At 38.0% G+C, this 27,926-nt stretch overlaps 2 protein-coding genes across 2 annotated transcripts in view; one reads left to right on the top strand and one right to left on the bottom strand.

Moving 5' to 3' along the window:
- The window catches only part of LOC134851791 (peptide methionine sulfoxide reductase MsrA 2-like), a 192,314-nt gene extending 167,960 nt beyond the window's left edge, over positions 1 to 24,354 (bottom strand). The window contains exon 1 of the mRNA XM_063868026.1: positions 24,338 to 24,354. The gene's annotated coding sequence lies outside the window, so the exon portion shown is untranslated. The remainder of the gene's footprint in view (positions 1 to 24,337) is intronic.
- The window catches only part of LOC134851783 (DNA-directed RNA polymerase II subunit RPB3-like), a 422,117-nt gene that overhangs the window by 384,835 nt on the left and 9,356 nt on the right, over positions 1 to 27,926 (top strand). Inside the window, exons 2-3 of the mRNA XM_063868015.1 lie at positions 20,911 to 21,077; positions 24,738 to 24,948. Coding sequence (XP_063724085.1) covers positions 20,911 to 21,077; positions 24,738 to 24,948 — 378 coding nt within the window. The remainder of the gene's footprint in view (positions 1 to 20,910; positions 21,078 to 24,737; positions 24,949 to 27,926) is intronic.

The following is a 27,926-nucleotide window of genomic DNA, read 5'->3' as shown; positions in this document are numbered from 1 at the left end:
CGGATCGTTCACCTATCCGACGGAGCTTCCCTAGTGCGATGTGTTCGCGTCCTGGTTCTGGTTAGAATCTCCCTCGGTGCCGTTCTCATGAATTATGCCAACACATCCGCTTTCTGACGCTCTCCGTCCTCTACATGTGCGCTCATAAGCCGGACCTCATTGCAAGGTGCCAGGCGAAACGCGCTTCCTGCAGTTTTTATAAGAAAAAAACGGGACACTGAGGTCCGTCTTAAACCCACTTGGATTGCACTAACAGGTTTCATTTTTATCTGAAACGCCCCCTTTGTAAGTCTTACCGTATTTGTCCCCTCGGTCATATGATAGTGTGATCCCGTAAACATCATCTGGAGTCTTGGTAGATCATCAGAGTTCCGTTTGCGCCTCCTTATTCAACATATTCACTAAAAATACATCATGTAGAATCCTTCGCTCCAGCGTTCCCAGGTCGCACCCTGCCGCCAGCCCGTATAGCACTGAATGAAGCATTTTCAACGTCTCGCCGCCCTTCTGTTTTCTAGACAACGATTGACATGTTTCGAACGCTTCATTTCTTTCCTTTTTGAAAACAACTTTGAGCTCGTTCAGTACTCTTGGATATCTAGTCATAGCAGGGGCGTCCGCTTGTGGAGTGTATCCTGCCCCCGCTCCCACACGCAAAAATACAAATTAGAATTGGGCGTCTGCAATTTGAGCTGTAGACAGCGTTCGTGCGAAATAATACGCCGTAGGATTGAATCATGCCTTGCTATTAACCCTCATTAAAACGAGTGATCAAGTGCTCTCACAGCATCGGTGCCTCCGCGCACTTACTCGGCCAAAACGCACTGATCTAAAGTGGGTTTTTTCCCGCCCTGTATGTTGTTGGTTGCTCCATGTGGATAACGAATAATTGACTATTTAATTTCGATTAAAGAAATCTCCGACTGCAATTCAATTATAACAGTTTCAACTGTATAAGCTAACGAAGACTCTCGATGTCAAACTGGCAGGTACTTAATTAACTCAATCCAGGATCGCAGACAGAACCGAAAGGCGCCAGTAAGCAAACTCAACAAACTCAAATCTACTCATCCTAGGAAATGTATATATAAGACAACCCCTTGCCTCCCGAGCAAGTTTTTTTTGTCTTCCGGTGTGGAGTCCTACGATGCCCGAGTCAAAGTTTTCAGCTCAATTTCTAGCAAAAGAGGGATTTGAGGGGTTGTTGAGCGGGATCTCGACTACGGAGTCTAGTCCGGGGGGCAAACGAAACTCACGTGAATATTCATGCATTTATAGCAAAACAAATTAAAGAAAATTGGAAAGTTGGTATGGTTGCAAAAACAATTTATCTCTCAAAGTGTAAAAGTGTGCTCCAAAATAGACTGTTAGTGTTTCAAATTTCAGTGTTTGATATACAGGAGACAAAGAAAATTCTTTTATCAAAGCTTCAAAAGAGTTCTTTTATCAAAGTTTTCAAACTTTTTTCCTGGATGACAACTTGAAATTTGAAACCATACCATTTCCAAGGTTGAGCCAATTTAGTATCAGTAACTGAATAAAAACAAAAGTAAAAGTTTTATTCATTTTTTCTGCGTTTCAACAATACAGCTTGGATCATAATGTTTTTCTCTTGAATTAAATAGATCTTATACTGCAGATGCATTATCAGGGCTCCATTTCAGCGTGAACGACTTAAAGCCAAGTTAAAAGCCAACCGTATTAGCAAGCTGATGTTTGAGAACAAAAAAGAGATGCTTAGCATTTTTCATCCCAGTTTTAATCATCAGTTTTCGTTTATCTTGTATCAGTGGAATCTACTAGTTTTGAAGTCCCTGATTAAAATAGGCGATTAGCGTTTCTTAGCTTAAATAGGCGTTCGTGGAAAAATTCAAAGCAAATAACATTTCAAAAGAAAACAATTCTAATATCTTCTGGATGATCCAGTTGATTTCAAACAACTCTTCATTTGTTTAGGTTCTTACTTTATGGACACTAGAAGAGAATATGAACACTCTGATGAACATAACTTAGGCAAAAAATTAAAGCTGGACGGATAAAATGTTCATCAAATGCAGCTGACAACTGAACTGGAAAAAAATCAAAGTTATAGACCTGTAACCATTTCTAAGACCCTAAACTTATCCGCCTCCAGTTGTCATCAATAAAACCAGAGGCAAACAATGTAAAAGAGCAAAATTTCAGCGTGTCAATTGCCACGTGTCAAATCGCACAGAAGTTAGTCAACAACAATGAAGTGAGAGAAACTCCAGTGCAAAAAATTGCACAAAACTGTTAAAACGTTAAGTTGTAAATGTCTTCAGTTGCAGTACTTAATAGAATGTTTTATGACTACGAGTCGAACTAAAACAGATCTCATGTTCCATTTCCAGGTAAATCAAATCGACTAAAAATTGAAAAGGAACTAGGAAAAAGGTTGAATGCTTTTCTCAATTAAATACAATGTCAACCCGAAAATATTCTCCCATCATTACTTCGTATTCTTCGCGGTCATTAATCATCTGTTGGTTGAGATTGATTTGGTGCCTCTAGCTGGACTCCTGTGGGTTATCTGGTTTTCAGATCCCTACATTCTACTAGTTCACTTCCGCTTAGATCAGTTCCGATGCACTTACGTTTCATTCCGTAAACGTACGACTTCAACCCATAAACATAGATTTTCAGAACTGCACATGTTTTTTTTCTTAGAAGTGTACAGTGCTGATTTAAATTAACCGGACAAAACGCGTTAAACTTGAAATTTAAAACTCGTTTTTCTCAAATTGGGTTGAGTTTACATAAAAACTTATGAAGACAAAACTTGCTCAAAATTTTAATAGAAATAATATGATTTAATTTGTTTTGCGAAATTCGGGCCCAAAATTTTACCCCAAAAATGGGTCATTTTGGCTTTTCTTAGTTAATGAAAAATTACGCCAAAAATACCCAGTCAATCAAAGAGATATTTATATCAAAGTGAGCCCCTTACGTAGTCCAACAAAGTTTAAGAAGGGTATATTCTCCAAAAATTATTGCAAACCGTTTAAAAATTGTTTTTAAATAAAAAGTTGATAACTTATATAGTAAAAACGACCTTTTTTGTCTATCAAACAAAAATAAATTAACTTATACAATGTTTTGGAGAATATATCTTCTTAAACTTTGTTGGACTACGTAAGGGGCTCACTTCGATATAAATATCTCTTTGATCGACTGGGTATTTTTGGCGTAATTTTTCATTAACTAAGAAAAGCCAAAATTACCCATTTTTGGGGTAAAATTTTGTGCCCGAATTTGACAAAACAAATTAAACTATATTATTTCTACTAAAATTTTAAGCAAGTTTTGTCTTCATAATTTTTACCTAAACTCAATCCAATTTGAAAAAAAAACGCGTTTTAAATTTCAAGTTTAACGCGTTTTGTCCGGTTAATTTAAATCAGCACTGTACCATCAAAACAGTTTTCATCTTAGTTGCAGATGATCTCTTCCATGCCAAACAATCCCAAACCCCAAAGTTTGAGATATAGGTAACAAAGAAATTGTTAGGATATAAATAAGCTCTCCATGACTTATTTCGGAAGAAATCAGAGAAAGACTGTAAAAATTATTCTACAGAAAATTTCCGGGAAGACATATTCTTACGGCCTGAATTAAGTATATTTGACAATAGAGAGCATCAAAGCAAACATTTTCAAGGTTTGTCCTTTTTGCTAATAAAGGTTTATTTGTAATTATAGAAACCCTTTTAGTGCAATCAGTTATTGTCATTGAGAAAGGTCAGCCAAAACCTTCAGATGTTGTCCCTTTGACCATTTCAATTTTAGATTGCAAAAAGTAAGTTTATCCAAAATTGGACTATTTGATTTTCTGTGTAAACTACAGTATACATAAAAACCCACAGTTCACCATTTGAAGGAAACTACAATACATTCGTCAGAAAAACACACAACCCGGGTTGACCAAAGCTTCTTATCATACAATTTTTATATATGAGAAACTTCGTGTGATACAGTTTCATACAATTCCATAGGTACAAAAAATTGTATGGAATCTCTATGATAAGCATTTTTTCATATATGAAAATTGTATGATAGATGTTTTTCCATAAACAAAAAACTTGATTGTTTTTTTACAAAATCTAGTTTCTGAAAAATTTTGGATTGTGTTTGTAACCGAACGCAAGTGACAAAGACCTTGGTTGACTCAAAGCACTAAAGGTTGGACGATCTTGCCTTTGAAATTCCTAGAAAGAGACCTGAATTGCCTGAGAGCTGTCTTTCACAAATGATATAACGAAAGTAAAAAACTTATAAATTTTGACAAAATTTTTCAACGATAACTAATTTAAAAATTTGAAATTTTAAATTATCATATATTGATCAAGGCATGAACAAACACACTATATAAAAGAAAAAAAAATTCAGCTATTTTGAAAAAATTTATTAAGCGAAAATGAAAAAAAAATCCAGTATTAGTGTATCTAGTGTTGAGTAATGCACACCAAAAAGTAAACTTTGCAAGCAAAAAAGTTTTGGAAAATGTTTGTGTACATACAAAATTCAATTTGCGAGTAGAAAAAAAAACAAAAACAAATTTTTGGAGTTATTTCAAAATTACTTTTGTGTCGCCATAAAAAATGGTAGTCATAGAATTTCCATATATGGTAATTGTATGACAAGCATTTTTTTTTTCAAAAATCAAAAACCTTGGTTTTTTTTGTCAACTGATGGATCTATTAGAATTAAACAGCCGCAGAAATTAGTTTATATCTTTTATCAACCATTTTTCGAAATTGCTTGAAAATTGTTTGTCAAGCATTTTTCCACACACTTGATGTATGGAATTGTATGATAAGCGTTTTCGGTGTATGGAAGTCAACCCGTGAACTCGCATTCATCTTGCTTAACGCAATGAAGTAAACATATGGCATGGCTTGAAAATTTCAGTAACTGCAGTGCAGCAGCCATTTGTTGTTAACGAGGAGGGTAATACGTTATTCTCAAAACGTTGCAAGATTCTGCTTCTTTGACTATATCAACATCTGATTCGCAGAAAAAAAACCTGACGAAAACTTTGAAAACAAATAATCTGATAACTTTGAATCATATTGCTTGTCCTGATTCGAAAACTTTAAAATGAAATTTACATTAAAGTCACAACTTGAAAACCATGTTGAAAAAGGTTATATTTCAAAAAAAACTTAAGGAAAAATGCTTACAAAAAATTAACTCAGCTGACATCACAAAGTGTACTTTACATCTGATTATCGATCCAATTGACTGCACAAAGCTTATTTTTTCTTTCGAAATTTTTTCCTAAGGGTTGTTTGACGCTGAGGCTACCGACCTCTCATTGCTTGTCCCAAAATTCCCCCATCTCCGCGAGGAATTTTGTTCGACCTTGCCGATATTGTCAACCGTCATACGCTAACTAGAACAAATCTTGAAAAAGAGCTAGCCACAAACCACGAGTGCACCTTCGATTGAAAACACTGAATTCTTGAAATTAACAAAAGGTTCTAAAGTTGTAAAGCGCCATCGGACAAGTCAAACCTAAGCAAAGTGATCTGTTTTTGTGGGCATAAGAAAAATTGATAAGAGGGGTCCAGAAACGTTGGTTACTGCTAGTAACAAACAAAAATAAAGAAGTAGTATCTAAAATTCAACATCAAATTGAGGTCAAACATAGCTTAAGCAACTCTGCAACTCATTCATTTTTAAGCTCAGTAACACATTACAAAAAACCAAATCGAACCACCAAAACACGTACTTGCGTCAATAACTTCCAAAAAAATGGAAGACCGAATTTAGCACTATAACGTGAACCAGTAGAACTGCGAAAAGTGGTTGAATTGGCTCAAAACAACGAAAGCATGAAGTAGATTAGCACCTAATGGTGTTAATTTGGTCAATTTAAATTAACTGAAAAGGCAATTTTTTATAGAATCGAGAGAAAAATAGATTCATTTGAAATTTATCGAGGAGAGTTTTACTGAAGGCAGAAAAAGGAAAGAAAACTAAGTTGACAGAGCGTCACTAACTAACGAAGAGAGTCAGTCTGGACGAAAAACCAAACAGTCAGCAGCTGCTCCTGGTTTCAATCCGTTCAGTGCGAACTCAGATTCTGCTTTCCAACTGGCAAAATTTGTCTCATCTTATCAGTTAGATTGCTTTAAAACCAATTTTGTATGTCTATTTGAACCTAAATCCGAAAAAGGTATGTCCCAAATTGACCTTGCATCCAGTCGGAACCTTCAGCAAACGTCCGCTAATTTCGTTGTGATGACTTTTGAATTCCGCAAAAAAATCAAACTTACTTTCGAGTACTAGCAATGCAATTATTTGTTCAGTACTCCTTAAATAGTTTTCTAGCACTTAAATTAAGAGCACACTAACACGCCGCTCAATCATTTCAATAAACCTGGAGATGATAAAACAAACAATGTTACAGTTCAGCGCCAACAACCATCATGATCAAACGAGATGACCTATCTATCCATCAAAAATGAAAACAAAAATTATCTAACTTTCGAAGATCGGACCATCCTATATGAACAGAAAGAAATTTACTGCTTGCATGTATAAACAACCACAGTTGGTTTTTTGCTCATCTGGAGAAAATAAGTACTTTTCTACAATTGAAGACGCATTTTTAAAACAATTTTTAGTTTTTGTTTTTTTTTGTTTCTACTATCCCCCACTAATTTTGTTACTGTGTTTATGTCGCTATCTTATATTTTGTTTTGCTTAGAAAAGCGTTAACCAAACTGCCATCAAGCCATTAAGGAGTTGTAGGCTCTTCCAAATTGTGGAAAAAATATTTTAACTAGAAATCTTACTTAACTTCAAGAACTGGTTGGCAGAAGAACTAGAAGCGCTTGAAAGCTTGAAAGCAAATACTCCAAAATCAAAAATTCAAGAAAAGCAATTTGTCACGAAGGCTCTTTTGACTACTTCAGAAATGTCCGACAAAAAACAACTCAAAAGAAACCGCCCACGGCTAATTTGATATTTTTGAAATCTTGAAATAGTTGTCAACCGAATTTACCAGATTATCTACAACGTTCTTCTACAAGGAGCGGAGAGAGTATATGCTACCAATCAACCGACCAAATCATAAACAGGTGACAAACTTCCTCGCATTTCTCTACTCTCGACCTTGAAATAAATAAAGCTACTTCTACTATCTCGGTTCCTTATGTTAACGGTATATTTGAAATGGCTGATTTGAAAATGTCTAATTATTGTTTTATTTCTGATTCAGTTTGTAATTATTCTCGGTTTTCCGCCTACCTTGCGGAAAAACCTGACTTGTCAGGTAAAAAGTGAACCTATCACTTAGAGGAGTAAATTTGCAACAGGTTGCATTGCTCGAGGAAGCTGATATTTAGTTTTCAGGTTATAATGTAGCAGACTCGTGATACTTTCCTCAAGGTCTTTCGTGAGAAAAAAATTTAAAGATAGGAAATTTATAGTTAATTAAATTGAAAAAGTGTCGTCTGCATTTGGATCCAGTGCCCTCCTTCTTGTACCCCAATTTTGATGCTAAAATGACTTAAGGCCAAGGTTGATTCCACCCCCTCCGACTCTTAGAAAACCATGATGATAAAAACTGCAACTCTTTGTTTGCCGTTGTTTTAAACATATAAAAAAACTAATAACCCAGGCAGTGCATCATCCTAACTTTTTTGAACCAAGCTTGCAATCCCTCAACCCGACCAGCTTACTCAAACCCTAGATTACACCAAATAGCCACGAGCCTATCACTTAGTAGAGAAAATTTGCGCCAGTTTACTCGTACCAGTTTACTTCGTAATTGTGTCAGATTTTTTCACTGTTCACAAGGTGCATATACAAAACAGTCCCATACAAAACAGTCCCATACAAAAGAGTCCGAAACATCAAAAAAAGGTTCTAAAAAACAGTCTCATACAAAACAGTCCAAAACTAGTTGAATTTCATGACCTTGATCTTTTGGCGCCGACAGAATTGATCTACTCTTTGAAAACTCAAACAGGTGCAATTAAAGATCAAAGAGCCAAATTTGGAATAATAATTCGGATGAAAATCAAAGGACTCATGGTATAATGGTTAAAGCGTTAGTCTCAAACTCTAGAGATCAAAGGATCGAATCTCCGGCGGCAAAAATTTTTTTCCAATTTTCCGAAAAAAGTTGAAATTCGGGTAAATATGATAACGGGTATATCTAGGGTACAACAAAGGTCATTGTTGTAATTGTGAGTATTGCCTGACGACTGAACATGTCGCCAGACACTTTGACTCATATGGAGAAAACAAAACTGATTTTGAGCACTCTGATGGGTAGCTATTATTGAGTTTCGCACAGCTAATTCAAAATCAATTGTGATGCGTTTTGGGGAATCAACTTTAAGAATACTGAGAAGGCGACAATAAGTTGATTCCTTTTTGTCGGGTAGCAGAGCGTAAACAATAGGAATAAGGCATCCTTCAACAGAAGCATGTATAGTATAAATCTGATAGAAAACATTGGGAGCAGTCGAAAACGTTCCATCACAGAACCAATCATCCGATAAAGATAGTAAGTCTAATCCAGGTAACGTGGCGAACACAATAACCCGATTTTCATCTTGGGGACCAGAATCGTGAAGAAGGAACTGCTCTCCATCGTGGGTTTTCTGTAGAGCTAGTGGTAGTTCAAAGCCAGTCAGCGATGTTGACTCTGCAATCTTTGGTCTTTTTTCGCGTCGAACTCTATTTACAGCTTGCTGATTAGCAGAATAACTAGGTAAATTAAAAGCTGTTTCTCGGTTCACATCACGTTGGGCTGCGAAAATAGTGTGTCGCGGTTTTACATAGGATACTGCTGCTCGATCTTTAAGTGTTTTTCTGAACTTACGTTTTTCGATGTCAGCTGGATCGGGGAAGTGGCAGTGATCTTTAACGATCTCAACGGAGTCGTCCTTTGTACGCACACGGCCATTGCAGCTACTTTGTCCGCAGCGCCAAGAAAGGGAGTTGTCTGCCAGTGTTCTGTGTTTAATATAAGCATACCCTTCAAAAATCAGTAACTCAGAATTTTTGTTTGTAAGTATGATTTCCATCGATAGATAGTTAATTTCGTTTCTATTGAGTGTTGTCAAGTGTTTGCAAATGAAACAGATTGAACAACCTGTCTCTTTTTGCTTAGATTAAAAAAAGAGAGTCCACTTTCTTAAATTGCGCTAACTTTAATGTTTCGAAGATTATTGCTTTTATTGAGTGGCCGCTGCTGTTATCTAGGTTGTTCTAATTTCTCTACTATACTACCTATTGTTATCCGGATTAGTTGGTATCAAAATGTGTTTAATATGAGATAAATTTACTTATCAGCTTCTAAAACAATTATCACTTCGATCAATGGGACTGTTTTTTGGACTATTTTTTGGACTATTTTTGGGACTGTTTTGTATGGGACTGTTTTTTTGTACTTTGCTATGTTTTTTCGGACTGTTTTGTATTGGACTGTTTTGTACAGACACGGTTCACAAGAATGTTTGACTTTTTTGTCAGCAGTGGGATTTCTCATTGTTAGACGAGGTTCGTCTAAGCTTCTTTGAATGTTAAAACGACCTATGAATACTTGGTTGTCGGATTAATGTTCGCATTTTTTCGACACCCCGTTTGACCAAAAAGAACTCCAGGTGTGCGATGACACTTCTTGGGACTTCTCTGCTCTGTTGCTCTGTAGTATTGATGTTGAGTAATTGTTGATGAAAGCACCACTTTACTGCAAATGTGGAAGTAAAATAGCAATGTCTGTCTTCGTGGCTATTTTGATTTCCGAACAGTTAGTATCTAACACATTTTTTGAGTGGTTTGAAGTGTCCAGTTGTGACAACCCAGCAGATACAGGCTTTCACTGAATAATTGCTTTGCCATCGAAAGAAGGCAGTTCTGCGAGGTTGAACTAAACTTTTTGAAAAGTAAGGATTGGCCTTGCAAACCTGTCTTAGACGTTAGCACAAGCTTTTGTCTAAAAGGGCTTCAAATTGGAATGAAAAGGTTATAGATGCTTCATGCGGTACTGGCTCGTGTGGGGCCGCCTATGCACTCTTCGTCTGGCATTAATTAAGTTCTTTTCTAAAACTCCAAATAGTTGTTGCATTCATAGAGGCTCTCCTAAATCCGTCAATACCCAAACACCCATTCGGTAATCAATCCGTCCAATGTGGATTTAATTACACAAGAACTATAGGTTCTGGCTCAATCAAAGTCATTTCCTGTCGAATATTGGCCACATTTGCCTTTTCGCTGCTGATGAATCGATCTAAACGTAATTGAGAATGCATCAAAATTCTAAAGTCAACATAATTTTGGCACTTTTCTGTGCATCTTCAGGTTTCAAAAATCTGAATTTATATGCACATTTTGATCAGATATCATCAAAAGCGCCGTACACTTCATTCATTTAAAATTTAAATATGGCTAATAAAAACATCTCAGATACGACTCAAATTAACTAACGATCATTATAAAAACAAATTTGAGTTCAGTCACAAATTCTTCAGCTTTCTTAATTTTTTTCTTATTTTTAAATTTTTGATTTGTTGCTACTTTCTTGCTAAGATGCACATATTATTTCAGTAATTCTAACTTCAGCATTTTTTTTGGTTCTGGAACTATTGCGTCGATGTCAGCTCCCTCCATCGTAGAAGCTTTGTTATTTAACGTGAAGCGTTCCGTCTTTTTTGACAGCCAATACGTATTTGTTATGATGCTACTCATTTTTTCGCCGACCGAACCAGCACCCAAAGCTGTTTAACTGATATAAAAAGAAGAAAAGCAACAATTACCAAATTAAAGAGAGTTGTGTTAAACTCCAAAAAAATAAATTAAGAAAACTGATCAGAAGCTAATATAAAACTGTGTTTTAAGCGTAAAATTAAAACTGCAACCAAAATTTGAGTTCGAAAACCAGAAAAAAACACTTGAAATTTGAATTGGATTTTCAATTATGAAGTTGTTTGAAATGTTTGGAATTTACAGTTTTTTTTTTTGCTGTAAGTTGTTTGCACCCTAAGGGTGGCAAACCAAATTATATTTACAATCTGCCGACTAGGGATCATAATTTTTATTGCTCAAAACACTTTTTTTCATTGTTTTTTTCTTCTTTCTTTCTGCCATGTTAGAGTCAAAATGGTCTTCGTTTACGCCACCAGCACTCTCGATCATAATCTGGATCCCATAATCTGGAATTGCTGTTTTTGAACGATTAAATCCTTTCAAAGATGTCTGCGATTCCGAGTCTATAATTATTGAACCCAAACGACGTGAACAAACCCTTAACAGACAAGTAGTGTGGCACAAATTGATAAGAAAAACGATAGCCAGCCACTGATCAAAGAGCTACCAGCGTGCTTTGCTGAGAATTTGATTGTTATCCCAAAGTTTCAAGCGTCGGTGCAGTTATATAATGCCAGGGAAACGATACACTTCACGAAAAGATTCATGCGATGAACTCTGGTCTTCTGGTCTTAACCATTACGAAGATTTTAATTTCGAAAACAAAAATGAAGTCAAAATCAGAGCGTCTGGGAGGCTACCAAAAACTTTTTCAAGACAATGAACTGGAGCCAACAACTGGATTTCTTTCTACACCTCGATGCAACAAGAAACAGATGTCGCCATTAAAATACTTGATGAAAAAAAACTTTTGGACAGTGTCAAGAAAATTAAGTTTGGCAAAAAGTAGGAGACTTCAGGTAAAGCAAGCAGATGGGCAAACTGCCACATTGTAAGACCTGAGTAAAGTGCCCAAAATTGATACACCTTTGAGAGCAGACCTATCGTTTCCTAGTAGTTCTTATGCTAACTCGAACAGGATCCTAGTTGAACGTTTCAAGGGTCTAGAGGGCTCCAATTTTGAAGCAAGTACATTAGATGCCAGGATGGTCATAGAAAAAATGGTAGAAAAATCCATAATTTCTTTTCATGTTAGAACTCCCGCTCAAGGGAGCAATTGAAACAGCAGTTGAAAGTTATTTCAGCAGGTAGAACTACCGGCGAAGGCAAGGAAATCTTCAATAAAAACTTTAAAAAAAAATGTGGCCATCAATCAGGTTCGCCTTTAAGTATCCACAACCCTGCAAGGAGCGGAGAGAGTAAATAATACCAATCAACCGACCAAAATACAAGAAGGTGGCAAACTTCTTTGCTTTTCGCTACTCTCGAAGTTGAAACAAATAATGCTATTTCTACCCCGTCAGCTCATTATTTTAACGGTTTGCTTGAAATTGCTGATTCGATATTGTTCAATTATTGTTCTTTTGTGAATCAGTTGGGAACCATTCTTGGTTTTGCCGCTCAGCTTGCTTAAAACAAATTTCTTCAGGCTAAAATTGAACCTATCATTTTGTGGAATAAGTTTGCAAGTTGCATTGCTCGACGAAGCCGATAGAGAAACTTCAGGTTATAATCAGTCAGACTCGTGATACTTCGTCACGGACTTTCGTGACGAAAACCTTGAAGAGGGGAGTATATTAGATCAATATTAATGGTTTTGAAAAAATTCATCTGCATTTGAGTACAGTCCCCTCTTTCATGTAGCCATAATTCGATGTTAAAAAGAATTTAGACCAAAGTTAGTTCCACCCCATCCAATTTTCAAAAATTCACGGTAATAAAAGCTGTAAGTCTCTGTGTGCCGTCCTGTCATATTAACTAAATTTAGCAAAAAGTAAAAAAAAATTAGGTTTTTTCTTTGTGTCCTGTTCCACAGTGAGTACAGTTTTGTACCCACCTCCATTGTTATTCTGGACATTGAAACAAAAACTGATTTCGAAATTAACTCTTGATTATGCTCACAGTTATTACAAATTGACTAAATGGCATCAAGGTTAACGATTTCTAAAGTTTTTGTTTGGGAATTGTTTTTGTATCTGATGTTTTGAGATTTTGGGTCCATGAAAATGAGGTTTTTTGAGACCAAGCGGTGCAAATAAAATTTTATAGAAAACAGATCAATAAGACTAGTACAGGCGCAAAAACCATCCCAATGAAACTAGAGAGGGCTACAGAAGTAGTATAATTAAGCGTACACAAAAATTTACGGTATTCGGTAAGAAGAACCTAACACCCATACTGATATTTAAAACCAAGTCAACCCACCACAATTTTTTACAGAGAAAAGGCAGGACATCCTAGTGCAAAAAATTTTATCGATGCGGATTTTTTAAAAACGTCAGCCACAAAAAAATATTTTTTTTTGGTTGACACAAAGTACAGAGTGATGAAAAAATATATAAACTCGCTTAGTTAAATCTATCTATGTCAGTCATATGGTCAGGCACTTTACCACTGAGGTTGAGGAATAACTTAAAATGAATATACCTGTCGGACAAAAATTTAAAGCAGTGTGTGTGCGATGGTTTGAGCTAAGTGGAAAATCATTTACTATGCCACTGTCAACTTGTTAAAGTTAAAAGCGCTGCATTTTAAGAAGAAGAAACTTCACGTTGCCTTCGTTTCTCGAAGCGCATCATCGTTTGGTGGCCTCGCACTCTCGAGCTAAAGCGGTTGGACAATATCTCGAAGTTTTTTTTCGGCAGTACCCCGTTGGTTCTCAGCCTAGTGGAAAACCAATTGAACCAGATATAGCCTTCAGACCTTTACTGAGAAGTCTTTAGCACCAGGAAATGATTCTTAAAAGGGTGGTAAGTTGCCTAACCACCCACCTTACGAGTCCAAACCATCTTTCGGGCATAGTGCACTGTAAATGACATCATTTAGCACAGGGCATAACATGCCTTGTGGTGTCACCCTCGTGCGGCAACTTCAGAAAGTCCATATGTATTGGGATATTGCCATGAGCTTTTTAAACGGTCGTCCTGACTGTAGAACACAGTCAGTCCACTCTGGTCTGTTCAAACATAAGCAGGGTTGCTTCAGACATACCCAGGTTTAAATACCTGGGCATGAATGCCAGTGGCTTCCAAGACCGATCTGGCAGCTGGTCAACGACCGCAGCGTCATGCAAGAATGTCAACATACCACCCGAAGGATCGAACTGTTAGTCTTCAAGCGCTATTGGCTGCCACTTCCTATTACCATTTCTGGTACGCCGGGCTTGTGACCGGTGTCTAGCTAGGTTATCCCGTTGGTATTGTTTTTGCGCCATCACGCAATTCAGGGCTGTCTCTTCTAAGTTGCTGATCATTTGCCTTTCAATTTAGTCTTTCTGTTTAGACTTCTTCCTCAAATTGCAGCTTCTTGACTTCTTTCCAAATATCTATACAACCGTCGGTTTCATCCTTAAATATCTCGATTTTTGAAAACCCTTTTAGACTTCTCGCTGCGCTCATTGGTCCTGCACAACCTTGTGAGAAATGTCTCGAGGGACTTGTTCAGAGGTTCGAACGCTGCGGACATCGCTAATGACTCCCCAGTATAACCCGTCTGATCGTCCATATTTGTTGTTCCAGGCTCTGGAACATCCCTCTTGTCGGAGTCGCTGGGTTGAGCTCTTCCCTGGTTCGCACGGTTTCAGTTTCCGGAATCACCTCTTCTATTCGCATGTTTTTCTCGTGTAAGTCGTTCGTTCGAGAGTGGTCAACTTCCAGTAGAGCCTCATCTGGTGTTCGTGGGATTTCTGGGCCCGTTATTCCCAGTGACACCACTCGATGGGTTACCTCTTCCTCTCACGGATCCATAGGTCCTTCCTCTGTTTGAGTGCTCCTTGAAGTTCATTCTCGGCTCTCTGCTAGCCTTCCTCGAGTGTGCTTCACTATTTCCCGATCCGCTCCTGTTTCCTAGGAGACCGTCCAATTTGTCCATGATAGTCTGAGTGCGTTTTTCCACCATCGCGTCTATCCTTGGATCGAGAATTCCAAGAATTTGCTCTTGTTGACTCCGAAGTTGCTCCAGGTCAGCCCTCAACCGTTTTTCTCTTTCCTCAGCCTCCCGCGTAATTCGCGGCAAGTTCCTGGCCAAACTCATATTTGTCCTTTCCTGTAAGTGTTTTTTTGTTTTTACTAAACTCTTGTCTTTTGCTATGTATTTCATACCGCTGGCTTTCTCTCTCAATATGAACTGCTTTCTATTTCACTCATTCTGATCGAAATCTGTTCGTTCTGTTCACCCATGCTATCCACAATCCTAGTCAAGGCCTTTTTCATTAATTCCCAGTTGTCTGCTAATAGAGTCACTGGTGGTGGTGGTGGCGTCACTTTGTTCATGCCAGGAAGTTTAGTACTGGTCGAAACTCGCGTCGTTTCCTCTCTGTCTCGAAAATCCTTCATACTCAGCCTTGATTTCCCCTAGTGTGGTTCCTGACCTGGTGACCCTAGTTGCTCCTAATTGCATTTCCAAATTTGCCATTGTCACGAACTCTCGCTTTTTGTATTCTATCCATAGTCTTGTTTATGGTTCTGACCGCACCAAGTCGATCCGAATAGCCATTCTTCGTGTATACGGGTGTCTCGTTTTCATGAGTCAAACTGCTGAAGCTCACCTGAGACTCAGAGTCCTCCATTTCTCCATTTACTTCATCCTCTTCTTGGGTGTCGACTTCATCGCCAGTTTCCGTTCCCGTGGTTAACGGAAATGAATTTCCTAAAGTGTTCTTTACTCGTTCCGAAACTAGAATTACGTTGCACGTTTTTCTGTCACTCCATGCATCGTGGTATTGTCAGTAGGTGAGCCTCCTACTGCTGGATTTTCAATCGAAACGTGGAAAATTCCGACATTTATTCTCGATCAAGAGTCCCGGTAGAAATTTTGAAATGATGGCCTTGTTCTACGGGAGTGGATTCATTCATTTATCTCCTGATTTCCTTCGGTTCCACGTCCCGCCTATTTCTCATCCTGCCCAGGGCTCCTGTGGATTTCTACATCCAACGTTGTATTTTTGTCTTCCGAAACTTTTTGAATCGTCTTTTCAACCATTCCGCATGAAATTTTCTTACCCTTGTTCTTCCGAGTGTTTTCTTGGTTCTTTCCACAAAGGATCATTCATTGATTTCGTTTGTTTCTTCGGTCTAAGCTTCCTGGAGCTAGCATATATATCCTCGACTTGTCTAAATTCATTCTTTTTTTGCTCCCTCACTTGATTCGCTTGCTACTGTTTTTTTGGTCTAATAGCAGATAATATGACACAGCACGATAATGTCCGAAAGTTTTGACTGACAAGTTACCACGAATTTTTTTAAGTTATCAGAGTACAGCGTATTTCGAATAATTTGGACAGCAATGAAATTTTGGTTATTGGATAAAAAACTAGAACAGTCTGGTGATGTCAATATCTTTAAAAAATAGTGGGTTCACTGCCCAATCGACATCAAGTTTTGAGAAATTAAGTTTTTTTAGTCAACTTGAAGAAAAAAATGCATTTGTAGTGCGATCGTTTGGTCCCAATTTAATGGTGAAACTGGTTTCTAAAGAAGGAGTTTCTCCTCTTTGATGCCGCACTAAACAAACAAAATTTGAGGGCAGTATTTTTCTCTCAAAAAGGCGACTATTGCACTTCGTGTCCTGTGTTACCTACCTGCCTTTGGGTTGCCCAAGCTAGACCTACAAGGCAACCGCTCAAGGCAGCAACTCTTCCAAAAACACTTTTGGATTTCAATCCAAATTAAATTGGTGCTGCTTTCTGTTTTCGGTTAGAACTAGAGTCGGAAATCTCCGTGTTTAGACTTATTTTGATTATACTGTAGTCTTTTCACGATTTAGTTAAAGTTGAAAAGACGTCTTTTATGCAAATTCAAAAAAATTTCAAACTTATAGGTTTCGCCTTACTTTTTCTGCAATTCTTGTTTTAATGACCTGAAATGTATTGATTGGAGCTCAGAAGGCCTATACTTATCTAGTTCAATGCCAAAAACCCAATCTAAAACGTTTCAGCTGGGAAAACTTGCCGAAAAACAATGCTTTTTGGACACCTCTGAATTGATGGATCCACTAAATTAAACTCGTTAAGTTCAATTTTATTTGGCCAGGAAGGTTGTTGGCAAACGGAATCTAAAATCTGTCGGTTCATTTGTGTATGTTGTGCGAACAACAATTTATATCACATTAACTCAAAAGTTTTGAAAAATTATTTTATTTTGCTGCGTTCTATTTCTCAAAAATCACGATAAATTGGATTTTGGTAACCAATTAGTTCCAATCACGTCCAAACTAAATTCAACCGTTTCCTCTAGTTGTATTGGTTGAATTACGATGTAACACACTACTTTAGCGCTTTTTTGTTTCAAAAAGTATGGATATCTCAAAAATCACAACTTGAGGGGGAAACCAAATATCACTACTTTGACCCTAAGAATCTGTCTGTTTACGGTCTATTCGACTGAAAAACGGTAAAGGTTTGTTAAGACTGGTAGTATAAATATTAGTACTAGTAATATTACACACCTCCGGGTACGTTCAAATCCGAATTAAGGTGTTTAACACGAGAACTCGCAAATCGGTGTCACTGTCGAGCCCCCCACAGGTTGATATCGTACTTTCTGTAGCAAAAGGGATACAAATATTATTAACGTTATCCTACTGTCAATTATAGTTATCCTTGAGACCCCTCCTATTGCTCCTTTCACTGCTTGCCTGATCAGTCTTACATTTTTATTCCCTAATCCTTCCGGATTGAGCGCAAATTAGCATTAACGTGCTTAAATACTCAAACAATCCTACAGTACAGGCACCAGAAAAAGGCCACAGTTCTGATGGTAACAATCTGACTTGATATAAATGCCTTTAACAACAATATATCTAACAACAACAGACGGGAGTTTCTACTATTTTTGGTTTTTTTTGTGGTTATTTTTAAATTCACTTTTCATGATGCGTGAATTTTTGGTCTTAATTATGTTAGAAAGCTAAATTGGGGAATCCAGAAGGCTTCCGCGTTCCGAACCACCCTTCCGACCCTCGGCGCGGACTGCTTCGTTAATGGGTCTACCGATCAAGATGTTAAAAGAATAACACCCAGGAGAGCCTTAAAACATACATGTTACATTCGCCCGGAATCCGCTCGGTGCGGAGTGCTTCGTTAATGGGTCTGCCGATCATGATGTTAAAAGAATAACACCCAGGAGCGCCATAAAACATATGTGTAGCATTCGCCCGGAAGTAAAGGCCGACGGAAAACAAAGATAGGTTCTAAAGCGAACGGCTAGCATCTAAACACAGCTTCAGATGCTTTTAACTGTCTCTACCCAAGCCAGTTCAATGTGTTGTCCTGTGCCAGTCGGTCATATTTGGAAGTTTGACCTTGACAAAACTTTAAGTCTTGATTTTTAGGGCGAAATGCAATTTTTCAAAAATTCGAAATGAGCATGTCATGCTCAATTTTCTTGCGACAACTGAAAATATCAGAAAAATAAGAACAGAAGATTCTAACTACAATCGCGGGAAAGTAGTCAAAAATAGCAGCGGGCAATTGCTATTCGCAATTCCATTACATAACTCGAACGAGAGTAGAGCTGTCTTATTCTTGGCAGAAGACGGAAAGTGATCGCGAGTGGAGAGGATGTAAACCAGAGTGGACCAGAGTGAACCTTCGGTGGAGAGGTGGACAGCTGAAACTGCCCAATGGTCCAGATCAAAAACTTTTTTCTTAAGTTAAAATTAACTCATTTAAAACTTCTCGAGTTAATCTTAATTACCCAATCAATTCTAGAGTTACTTTATAGTTTAGTTGCTCGAATCTAGAGGTCGTGTCGGTTTGTGAGTATCTTAACTAATTTTCTTCAGTGTGTTTTATATTGCTATGTTGAGTTAGGGAGAGTTTTTAGGTTGATCCATCTGAAATGGGTCAAATGTCCACTGTCTAATAAAAAATAATTATACATAAGGTTCCGACCCTGTTTTTAACGGCGTTCGTGTATTTTGGGTATCTCGAGACCTAAGTATGGGGACGTTCTTATTTTCTAGAGTGGGGGGATATTTTGGTAGTGGCCTTTAAGCTGTAACGGGTTTTAGTCTCATGTCGCAAGTGAACCGAATTGGCTCCGACCGCTTGAGATAACACAAGAGATAGTATCCCTGACTCTTGAGCTTATGGTTTATGATCTATTTTTCTTTAATCTGATAAGTGACTTAAGTAGGCGACTGTTACATCTATTAACATTGGGTCGACTAAGTCATTACAATTTAAAACTAGGCCAAACCGCGAATATTATTTTTAGTTACATGAAAACATAGTGAGCTCATTCGATTCAGGCCATTCCGAGAAGCTAAATGTTGTTAAGAAAACAGTTTACAGACTTTCCCGATATCTTTTTGGGTTCCTGAATACGGACGAAGAGCTGACTGCCTGACGACCCGGAAGTGTAATGAAATCTTACCAATAGCCCTTCTGATTCTCGGGAATTGCTCCATAACGATTGCAGCTGTACAATTGTTACAACTCGGGGTGCTCTTCTATTAATATCTTCGACTCTAGTTTCTATCATCTCTCTTGTTAGTCGCACTTATGTTTCACATCAGCAAAAAACGTTGTTCTGACCCTCGCGCCTCCCAGTTGTCGCGAAAAAAAACAATATTGTTATCTGCCATGCACGCCGAATTCGAAAATAAAAAAAACCTATGTCAATCCAAATTGACGCCTCCGAATGCGTTCAATTGAACGATTCGCAGCTTCAATCGTTCAAAACAGCCAGTTTTCCCACTACACTGCTCAAAATTAAAAATCCGTAATGACATGCATTTCAGTTCTTTCTGGTCGAATGTCACATAAAGTGTTTCTTCTTCTTTAAGGTACCCACTAGAAGAGTCTGCTTAGATTTTTTTTCAAATATTTCCAAGTTATCAAATTTAATGCTCTACGCACCACAACAACTAGGCCAACAAATTTCATGCCTTCTATACTATGTATAAGGGATGCAGACTGCTGCGCATAGTACAATTTATCGGTAACTATATATGCCAGTCTGTCATTTTTGGAAGTTTGACCTTGATTTGGAAGTTTAACCTTAATTTTGGGGAAAAAATAATTATCGAAAAATTTGAATCGACGATATCATGCTCAAGTTTCTCGCGACAACTGAAAATCAGATGTTAATTATATAAGAAGAGAAGAATCAGAAACGAGGGAAAGTCTAAAAAAAATCAGTCTAGACTAAAAGTGCTGTTCGCAATTTCACTGCAATCAACAACTCGAGTAGAGCTGTCTTGTTCCTGATAGAAAGCAACTCGAAGTCTTACGAGAATATCATGGTTGGGCGAGAGAGAATCTTGATTGGCCAGGCAGACGAGTGAAGCTGCCCAATAGTTCTGAAGACTAAACTTATTGATTTAAAACTACTTGTTACAAAAAACTTCTAGAGTTGCTTTACTTATATTATTTACCTAATTCTAGAGTCGCGTCACTATGTGAGTACTTAATTTCATTTCTCGATTGTATTTCATATGATTATGTTGAGATAAGGCGAGTTATAGGTTCATCCATTTGAAATGGATCAAAGCTTCACTGTCAAATAAAAACTCTTGGTTTATTAGAGCTTCCAACCCTGTTTTTAATGGCGTTTGCGTGTTTTAGGCATTTAGAGACCTTGCCATAGGGGCGTTCTTATTTCTTGACTGGGTGGTGTTTTGGTAGTGGTCTTTAAGCGGTTACACGATATGCAGTCTCGTGTCTTACTTGAACAGAATTGGCTTCAACTGAATGAGGTATAAAAGCACAAGAGATTGGTGTCCCTGACCCTTGAGCCAATGGTTATAGGGCTTGTTTTTCTTAACCTCATATGTGACTTAAGTAGACGACTGTTATAGTAAGCGCTATTGTAGAGGAAGGAGGGCTAAGATAATTTAACATTATGACGATGCATTTAATGCTGATATTTGACTTCTTTGATACAATGATAAAGCTGCTGATTTACATGCATTTTTATAACGCTGGTATGGCCACATCCAGCTTGTGCACTGACCGCAACTAAACGGAAGGGAACCTTTTGTAATTTACTTTTTGTTTTCAGTTATGCCATATGCAAATCAGCCTAAACTGTCTATGACAGAACTTACCAGCGAAAATGTTCGCTTTGTTCTGGAGGACACCGACTTAAGTGTAGCCAACAGTCTCCGACGAGTTTTCATTGCTGAAGTACCTACGTTAGCTATTGATTGGCTTCAATTAGAGGCTAACACGTACGTATTTGAAATCTCATGACTGAGCTCTGCTTATTTGGTCCTCCTCACCACTAGAAGGGTGATAATTTTCATTGTACGTCTCCCTGACCGAAAAACCCTAGTTTCAAAGATGAGTTGAATTGTCAATTTTATTGTCCTCCAAATCTGCGAGATAAGGTGCTCACTTGCGTCAAAAGAACTCTCTTTACTCTTGCGATAATCAAGGGCATTGCACATCTGCGAGATAAGGTGCTCACTTGCGTCAAAAGAACTCTCTTTACTCTTGCGATAATCAAGGGCATTGCACTCGAGTACTAGACTTTTTAACCCGTAACTCATGACTTCTGGACTCATCTCTAGTGGTACTTCGTTTCATAATTAATTCAATTTTTTTTAGTCTTTGCGGCCCTTTTCGCCAGGAAGTAATGAATACGCATGAGTCGCAAAGTCCTCTGTTCGAATCTGACCAGCACCTGTTTTTTTTTGAACGAGAATTTTTGTTTCAAATAAAATTGTCGGCCAATTATTTGACTGCTTAGTTGCCACATCTTGGAATCGTTTTTTTTTGCTAAGTGCATGTTTTGAATGGTTCTTTTAGTGTATGGCTTACATGTAATTTTACTTACTTTGACTTTGTATTTCCTGTTTTTGTGTCGTTTAAAAACTTTATTCGGCCCTAATTATTTCGGCCCATTTTTTTATCGGCTTAGTGATCTAATTTTGGGGCTTTGCACTTTACGTTCCTCTCCGCACTTTTTGAGAGGGTTGCAATTTTAATACTCGGTTTGTTAAAATTTCATTTTTTTGGCTTGATAGGTTTCGGCTTGTTTCATATCGCTTAGTTTGATGCAAGTTTTTGTGTGCGCATGTGTTATGAGGGGAAGGGGGATGTAAAAATTTTAAATTAGTTTTGAATTAAAAAAAATCGCCGCTGTCTTAAAGAAACTTGCATTTTGGTTAAACAGTGCTCTAAGGGGTGACAATGGACGTAGTAGTTTCATTGCCTTTTGTTCCGACCATTGAACATTGTGAGGAACTCTGTATTCGGGTGTTTTTAATTGTTTCTTTTTTTGTTCCCCACGCAAAATCAGGTACCACAAATAATCATTGGAATGGGTCGAGTGATATATCATATAAAAGCCTTTTCAGTCGTGATTTGAACGATATTTTATAAATTTCAAAAAGTCCCAGTCGAGAAACATTTTTGAATTTTAATTTCGAGTGAGTAAAGCGATCAAGTAACGTTAGTTCTAAATTAAAAAATAGCAAATTGATTCGTTCTAAACTTGATTTTTCTCCTAGGAATACTAGTTTTGGAAGCTGCATTTAGCGCATCTCTGGCAAATAAAAATTTCAAATACTAATTAAAATTATCAAAGCAAAAATTGAAAAAAAAATATGAAATTTTTTTTTTGATTTTTTTTGTTCATTTAGTGAAAAAAATGTAGTAGTTTTTGCGTAATTCACCAAATTATTACGCGTTCGTATAGTTCTGTCATCACACGACGCACAAGAAAAGGCCATGTTTCGACAACATTTCTGAGAATGTAGTCGGAACATTCTGTGCTACTTGCACAGCAACCGTCTATCCTTGTTCCGTGTGGTTTTGGTTTTTCAGATAAAATTTTTCTCGCTTTATTTTGTTAGCTCAGCTATTGATTCAATTTTGAGTTCATTTCCAAACAATTTGAGATTGCAGGCAAATAACGTTCTCCCTTACCGTTAAGCCGAATTATTTTCTAGTTTATAAATGGGTTTTAACTAATATTGCCGGTGTACTATAAACTTGTGTACGGTGCAGCTTGTTTTTTAGTAAAGCACGTCAAAATTTTCATATATTTTTTCAGTCGTTAACGTCGTTTAATTAATCGATTAGCGCTTAAAAATAGCGATGACAGAAGCCTGTTTGTGAACCAGTTTTTTTGCAATGTTTGGTTAGTTATATGAAAAAATATCAGTCGGAACATTTTCTTGACACTAATAGAGCTTTCAGATTATGTTCCTCAAAAAGAGTACATCAATTTCTTTTTAAGTCCTTTCCTTCAGATTTTTGTTATTACACTTGCGTGAGCAAGTGTATTGCAATCGGGTGCAAGTATTTTTTCCCTATGAGTAATTGTTCACAGGACAAATCTCATCATGGAGTTGGTTCGACTCCTGATGACCAATGGTCATATTTTGAGCTGTTTTGCGATTCAAATCGGCTTAGTATTTTCATATTGCGTCTTCTTTGGCAGAAGTTCCACGTTGAGGGGGGCTTTCAATTTCGATTATTTTTCAGAGCAACGGTCGTCTACATAAGTGGAGTCGGCGTAGTTACCGCTTTGTGAATGTTGTTATAATGGTAGGTTAAAGCAACCAATTGTCCTGCTTCATGTTTTTTTTCTAAGATAAATTTCATTTGGATCAAATTGTGGTATCAAAATTTTGGTTGAGGGTTTTTGGTTTTTCTTATGAGTCGATGAACGTAGTCCTCGTTGCTCACGATCAAATTAGATTTTTCGAGGTTTGACTTCTGATTCTTTTTAAAAGTTCAGTTTACTTCCTTTGTTGAAAGGAAAGCAGGCTCCTCTTAAACAACAGCGAAAAAAGAAAAGGGCGTAAAAACGTAACCTACTGCTAATTTCGAAAGTGGTTTTCGAAGCTTTCTGAAATTCAGCTGCTTCTGCGATGTCCCGTGCACTCGTCCCAACAGTAAGTTCTCTCATTGATTCTTTAATTCCGTCTACGAGGTCTGCTGTCCAGCTAGTTTCCACTCCAGGTGTTGTCTCGACAAATGCTCTTTTCAGATCAACCACTGTTTGACTCATTTCAGCAATACTCTCGTTTAATTCTTCTCTTTTTTCTCTTCCTTCCCGAAAAAAAGGTTCATCTAGGCAATGGTTTCTCTCAACAGACATTCAAGCGTTTTCTTGCTTGTTTTCGAAGCAAAGGCAGAAAGCACTGCGGAGGGAGCATTCAGAAACTCTGAGACGGTTGGATAATAGTTGATCTCCAATAGGCGACTGGGGGGTTGCTTGTTGCCACTTGAGACGTGTAGCTATGGATCAATCAGTTGAGTATTACACCCAGTAAGTTCCAAGTCTGGAGTTGGAGAAAGGAGCTCCAACAGCATTTGATGTTCTGGTCAGATCGCAGTTGGGATAGACCACTGCGCCACGCGGGCACTCCTGAATACCGCTTCGCGCTAAGGATGTGTGATCGACCAGTCCAATTGTAATTCGGAATTAGGAGCGCGCCACAGCTCGCTCGCTGCACTTCGACATCGATCTGGAACTATTTAATAAGTTTATCAGAACAATTAGGCAATTAATTATACTAATTTGTTCTTGAAATTGAAAGAGATCTAAGGCCATATACTTTTTCTTTGAAATTCTCAAGTTGAAGTCAAAAACGACAGTTTTTCTTTGCGTTCATTGAATCTTCTCCAAATGTCTGATGGCTGTTTATTTTTTCAAATTTGTGATTCCGGGCTCTTGTTTTGTCGACTAGCTTACCATGCAAAATTTTGGGATGAATCGGAAATGGTGCGAGGATTCGCTTTGCCGCTGAGTATTTCTTTCCGGCCAATTTGCTCAAGAAAGACCGCGGTCATTGACACCTTTACTTGCGTTCATTGGCGATGTTTTTTCGATGGACTGCTATTCAATTTTGGACTGCCTGTTTGCTATGTTCCAGGTCTGTTCTTCACGACGAATTTATTGCCCATCGACTGGGCCTAATTCCAATGACATGTGATGACGTCATTGACAGAATGGAATACTCTAGAGATTGTATCTGCGATGAATTCTGTCCCGAATGTTCAGTTGAATTTGAGTTGCATGTTACCTGCACAGACGACTTTACCAGATCAGTCACTACGAAAGACCTCGTATCAAAAAACCCGAAGGTTCGTCTCCTTTTTTTCTTTCAAACTATTAATTGGGGTTAAACTAATTACTTGAATAACTTGTTAAAGTAAGCAGGGGCGGATCTAGGATTTTCTCGAGGGGGGGGGGGAGGGGCGGATTTTCAAAATTAATTCGAAAATTTGGTCGACCTTTTTTTAGGTTGATTTTTCCAGCTCTCCCAAAGCAGTAAAAAGACCCTGGATCCTTGTTCCGTGTGGTTTTGGTTTTTCAGATAAAATTTTTCTCGCTTTATTTTGTTAGCTCAGCTATTGATTCAATTTTGAGTTCATTTCCAAACAATTTGAGATTGCAGGCAAATAACGTTCTCCCTTACCGTTAAGCCGAATTATTTTCTAGTTTATAAATGGGTTTTAACTAATATTGCCGGTGTACTATAAACTTGTGTACGGTGCAGCTTGTTTTTTAGTAAAGCACGTCAAAATTTTCATATATTTTTTCAGTCGTTAACGTCGTTTAATTAATCGATTAGCGCTTAAAAATAGCGATGACAGAAGCCTGTTTGTGAACCAGTTTTTTTGCAATGTTTGGTTAGTTATATGAAAAAATATCAGTCGGAACATTTTCTTGACACTAATAGAGCTTTCAGATTATGTTCCTCAAAAAGAGTACATCAATTTCTTTTTAAGTCCTTTCCTTCAGATTTTTGTTATTACACTTGCGTGAGCAAGTGTATTGCAATCGGGTGCAAGTATTTTTTCCCTATGAGTAATTGTTCACAGGACAAATCTCATCATGGAGTTGGTTCGACTCCTGATGACCAATGGTCATATTTTGAGCTGTTTTGCGATTCAAATCGGCTTAGTATTTTCATATTGCGTCTTCTTTGGCAGAAGTTCCACGTTGAGGGGGGCTTTCAATTTCGATTATTTTTCAGAGCAACGGTCGTCTACATAAGTGGAGTCGGCGTAGTTACCGCTTTGTGAATGTTGTTATAATGGTAGGTTAAAGCAACCAATTGTCCTGCTTCATGTTTTTTTTCTAAGATAAATTTCATTTGGATCAAATTGTGGTATCAAAATTTTGGTTGAGGGTTTTTGGTTTTTCTTATGAGTCGATGAACGTAGTCCTCGTTGCTCACGATCAAATTAGATTTTTCGAGGTTTGACTTCTGATTCTTTTTAAAAGTTCAGTTTACTTCCTTTGTTGAAAGGAAAGCAGGCTCCTCTTAAACAACAGCGAAAAAAGAAAAGGGCGTAAAAACGTAACCTACTGCTAATTTCGAAAGTGGTTTTCGAAGCTTTCTGAAATTCAGCTGCTTCTGCGATGTCCCGTGCACTCGTCCCAACAGTAAGTTCTCTCATTGATTCTTTAATTCCGTCTACGAGGTCTGCTGTCCAGCTAGTTTCCACTCCAGGTGTTGTCTCGACAAATGCTCTTTTCAGATCAACCACTGTTTGACTCATTTCAGCAATACTCTCGTTTAATTCTTCTCTTTTTTCTCTTCCTTCCCGAAAAAAAGGTTCATCTAGGCAATGGTTTCTCTCAACAGACATTCAAGCGTTTTCTTGCTTGTTTTCGAAGCAAAGGCAGAAAGCACTGCGGAGGGAGCATTCAGAAACTCTGAGACGGTTGGATAATAGTTGATCTCCAATAGGCGACTGGGGGGTTGCTTGTTGCCACTTGAGACGTGTAGCTATGGATCAATCAGTTGAGTATTACACCCAGTAAGTTCCAAGTCTGGAGTTGGAGAAAGGAGCTCCAACAGCATTTGATGTTCTGGTCAGATCGCAGTTGGGATAGACCACTGCGCCACGCGGGCACTCCTGAATACCGCTTCGCGTTAAGGATGTGTGATCGACCAGTCCAATTGTAATTCGGAATTAGGAGCGCGCCACAGCTCGCTCGCTGCACTTCGACATCGATCTGGAACTATTTAATAAGTTTATCAGAACAATTAGGCAATTAATTATACTAATTTGTTCTTGAAATTGAAAGAGATCTAAGGCCATATACTTTTTCTTTGAAATTCTCAAGTTGAAGTCAAAAACGACAGTTTTTCTTTGCGTTCATTGAATCTTCTCCAAATGTCTGATGGCTGTTTATTTTTTCAAATTTGTGATTCCGGGCTCTTGTTTTGTCGACTAGCTTACCATGCAAAATTTTGGGATGAATCGGAAATGGTGCGAGGATTCGCTTTGCCGCTGAGTATTTCTTTCCGGCCAATTTGCTCAAGAAAGACCGCGGTCATTGACACCTTTACTTGCGTTCATTGGCGATGTTTTTTCGATGGACTGCTATTCAATTTTGGACTGCCTGTTTGCTATGTTCCAGGTCTGTTCTTCACGACGAATTTATTGCCCATCGACTGGGCCTAATTCCAATGACATGTGATGACGTCATTGACAGAATGGAATACTCTAGAGATTGTATCTGCGATGAATTCTGTCCCGAATGTTCAGTTGAATTTGAGTTGCATGTTACCTGCACAGACGACTTTACCAGATCAGTCACTACGAAAGACCTCGTATCAAAAAACCCGAAGGTTCGTCTCCTTTTTTTCTTTCAAACTATTAATTGGGGTTAAACTAATTACTTGAATAACTTGTTAAAGTAAGCAGGGGCGGATCTAGGATTTTCTCGAGGGGGGGGGGGAGGGGCGGATTTTCAAAATTAATTCGAAAATTTGGTCGACCTTTTTTTAGGTTGATTTTTCCAGCTCTCCCAAAGCAGTAAAAAGACCCTGGTTTGGCCGAACTTTCTGCGCCGCAGGCAAAATTTAAAAAAAAAACAGGCCGAAAAAGGCGTTTTTAGGCAGTTTTTGGAAAAATTTGACCAAAAAATCGCGTTTTTTCGGCACGCGCTCCCCCCTCAAAATTAGTAAATATTGGCGCCAAAGGCGCCTTTAAAAATTTTTTAGGGTCCGTCTCCAAAAATGGATATCTCAAAATAGTACAAAGGGGGACCCTTGGGGTCGGTAGGTGGTCGAATCCCTGGGGGAAGCGTCCATCCCCCCCTA

The sequence above is a fragment of the Symsagittifera roscoffensis genome, chromosome 1, assembly GCF_963678635.1.
Source record: "Symsagittifera roscoffensis chromosome 1, txSymRosc1.1, whole genome shotgun sequence".
NCBI classification, from domain to species: domain Eukaryota; kingdom Metazoa; phylum Xenacoelomorpha; order Acoela; family Convolutidae; genus Symsagittifera; species Symsagittifera roscoffensis.
The sequence above is the reverse complement of the archived record's forward strand: the minus strand, read 5'-3'. Positions and strand labels throughout refer to the sequence as shown.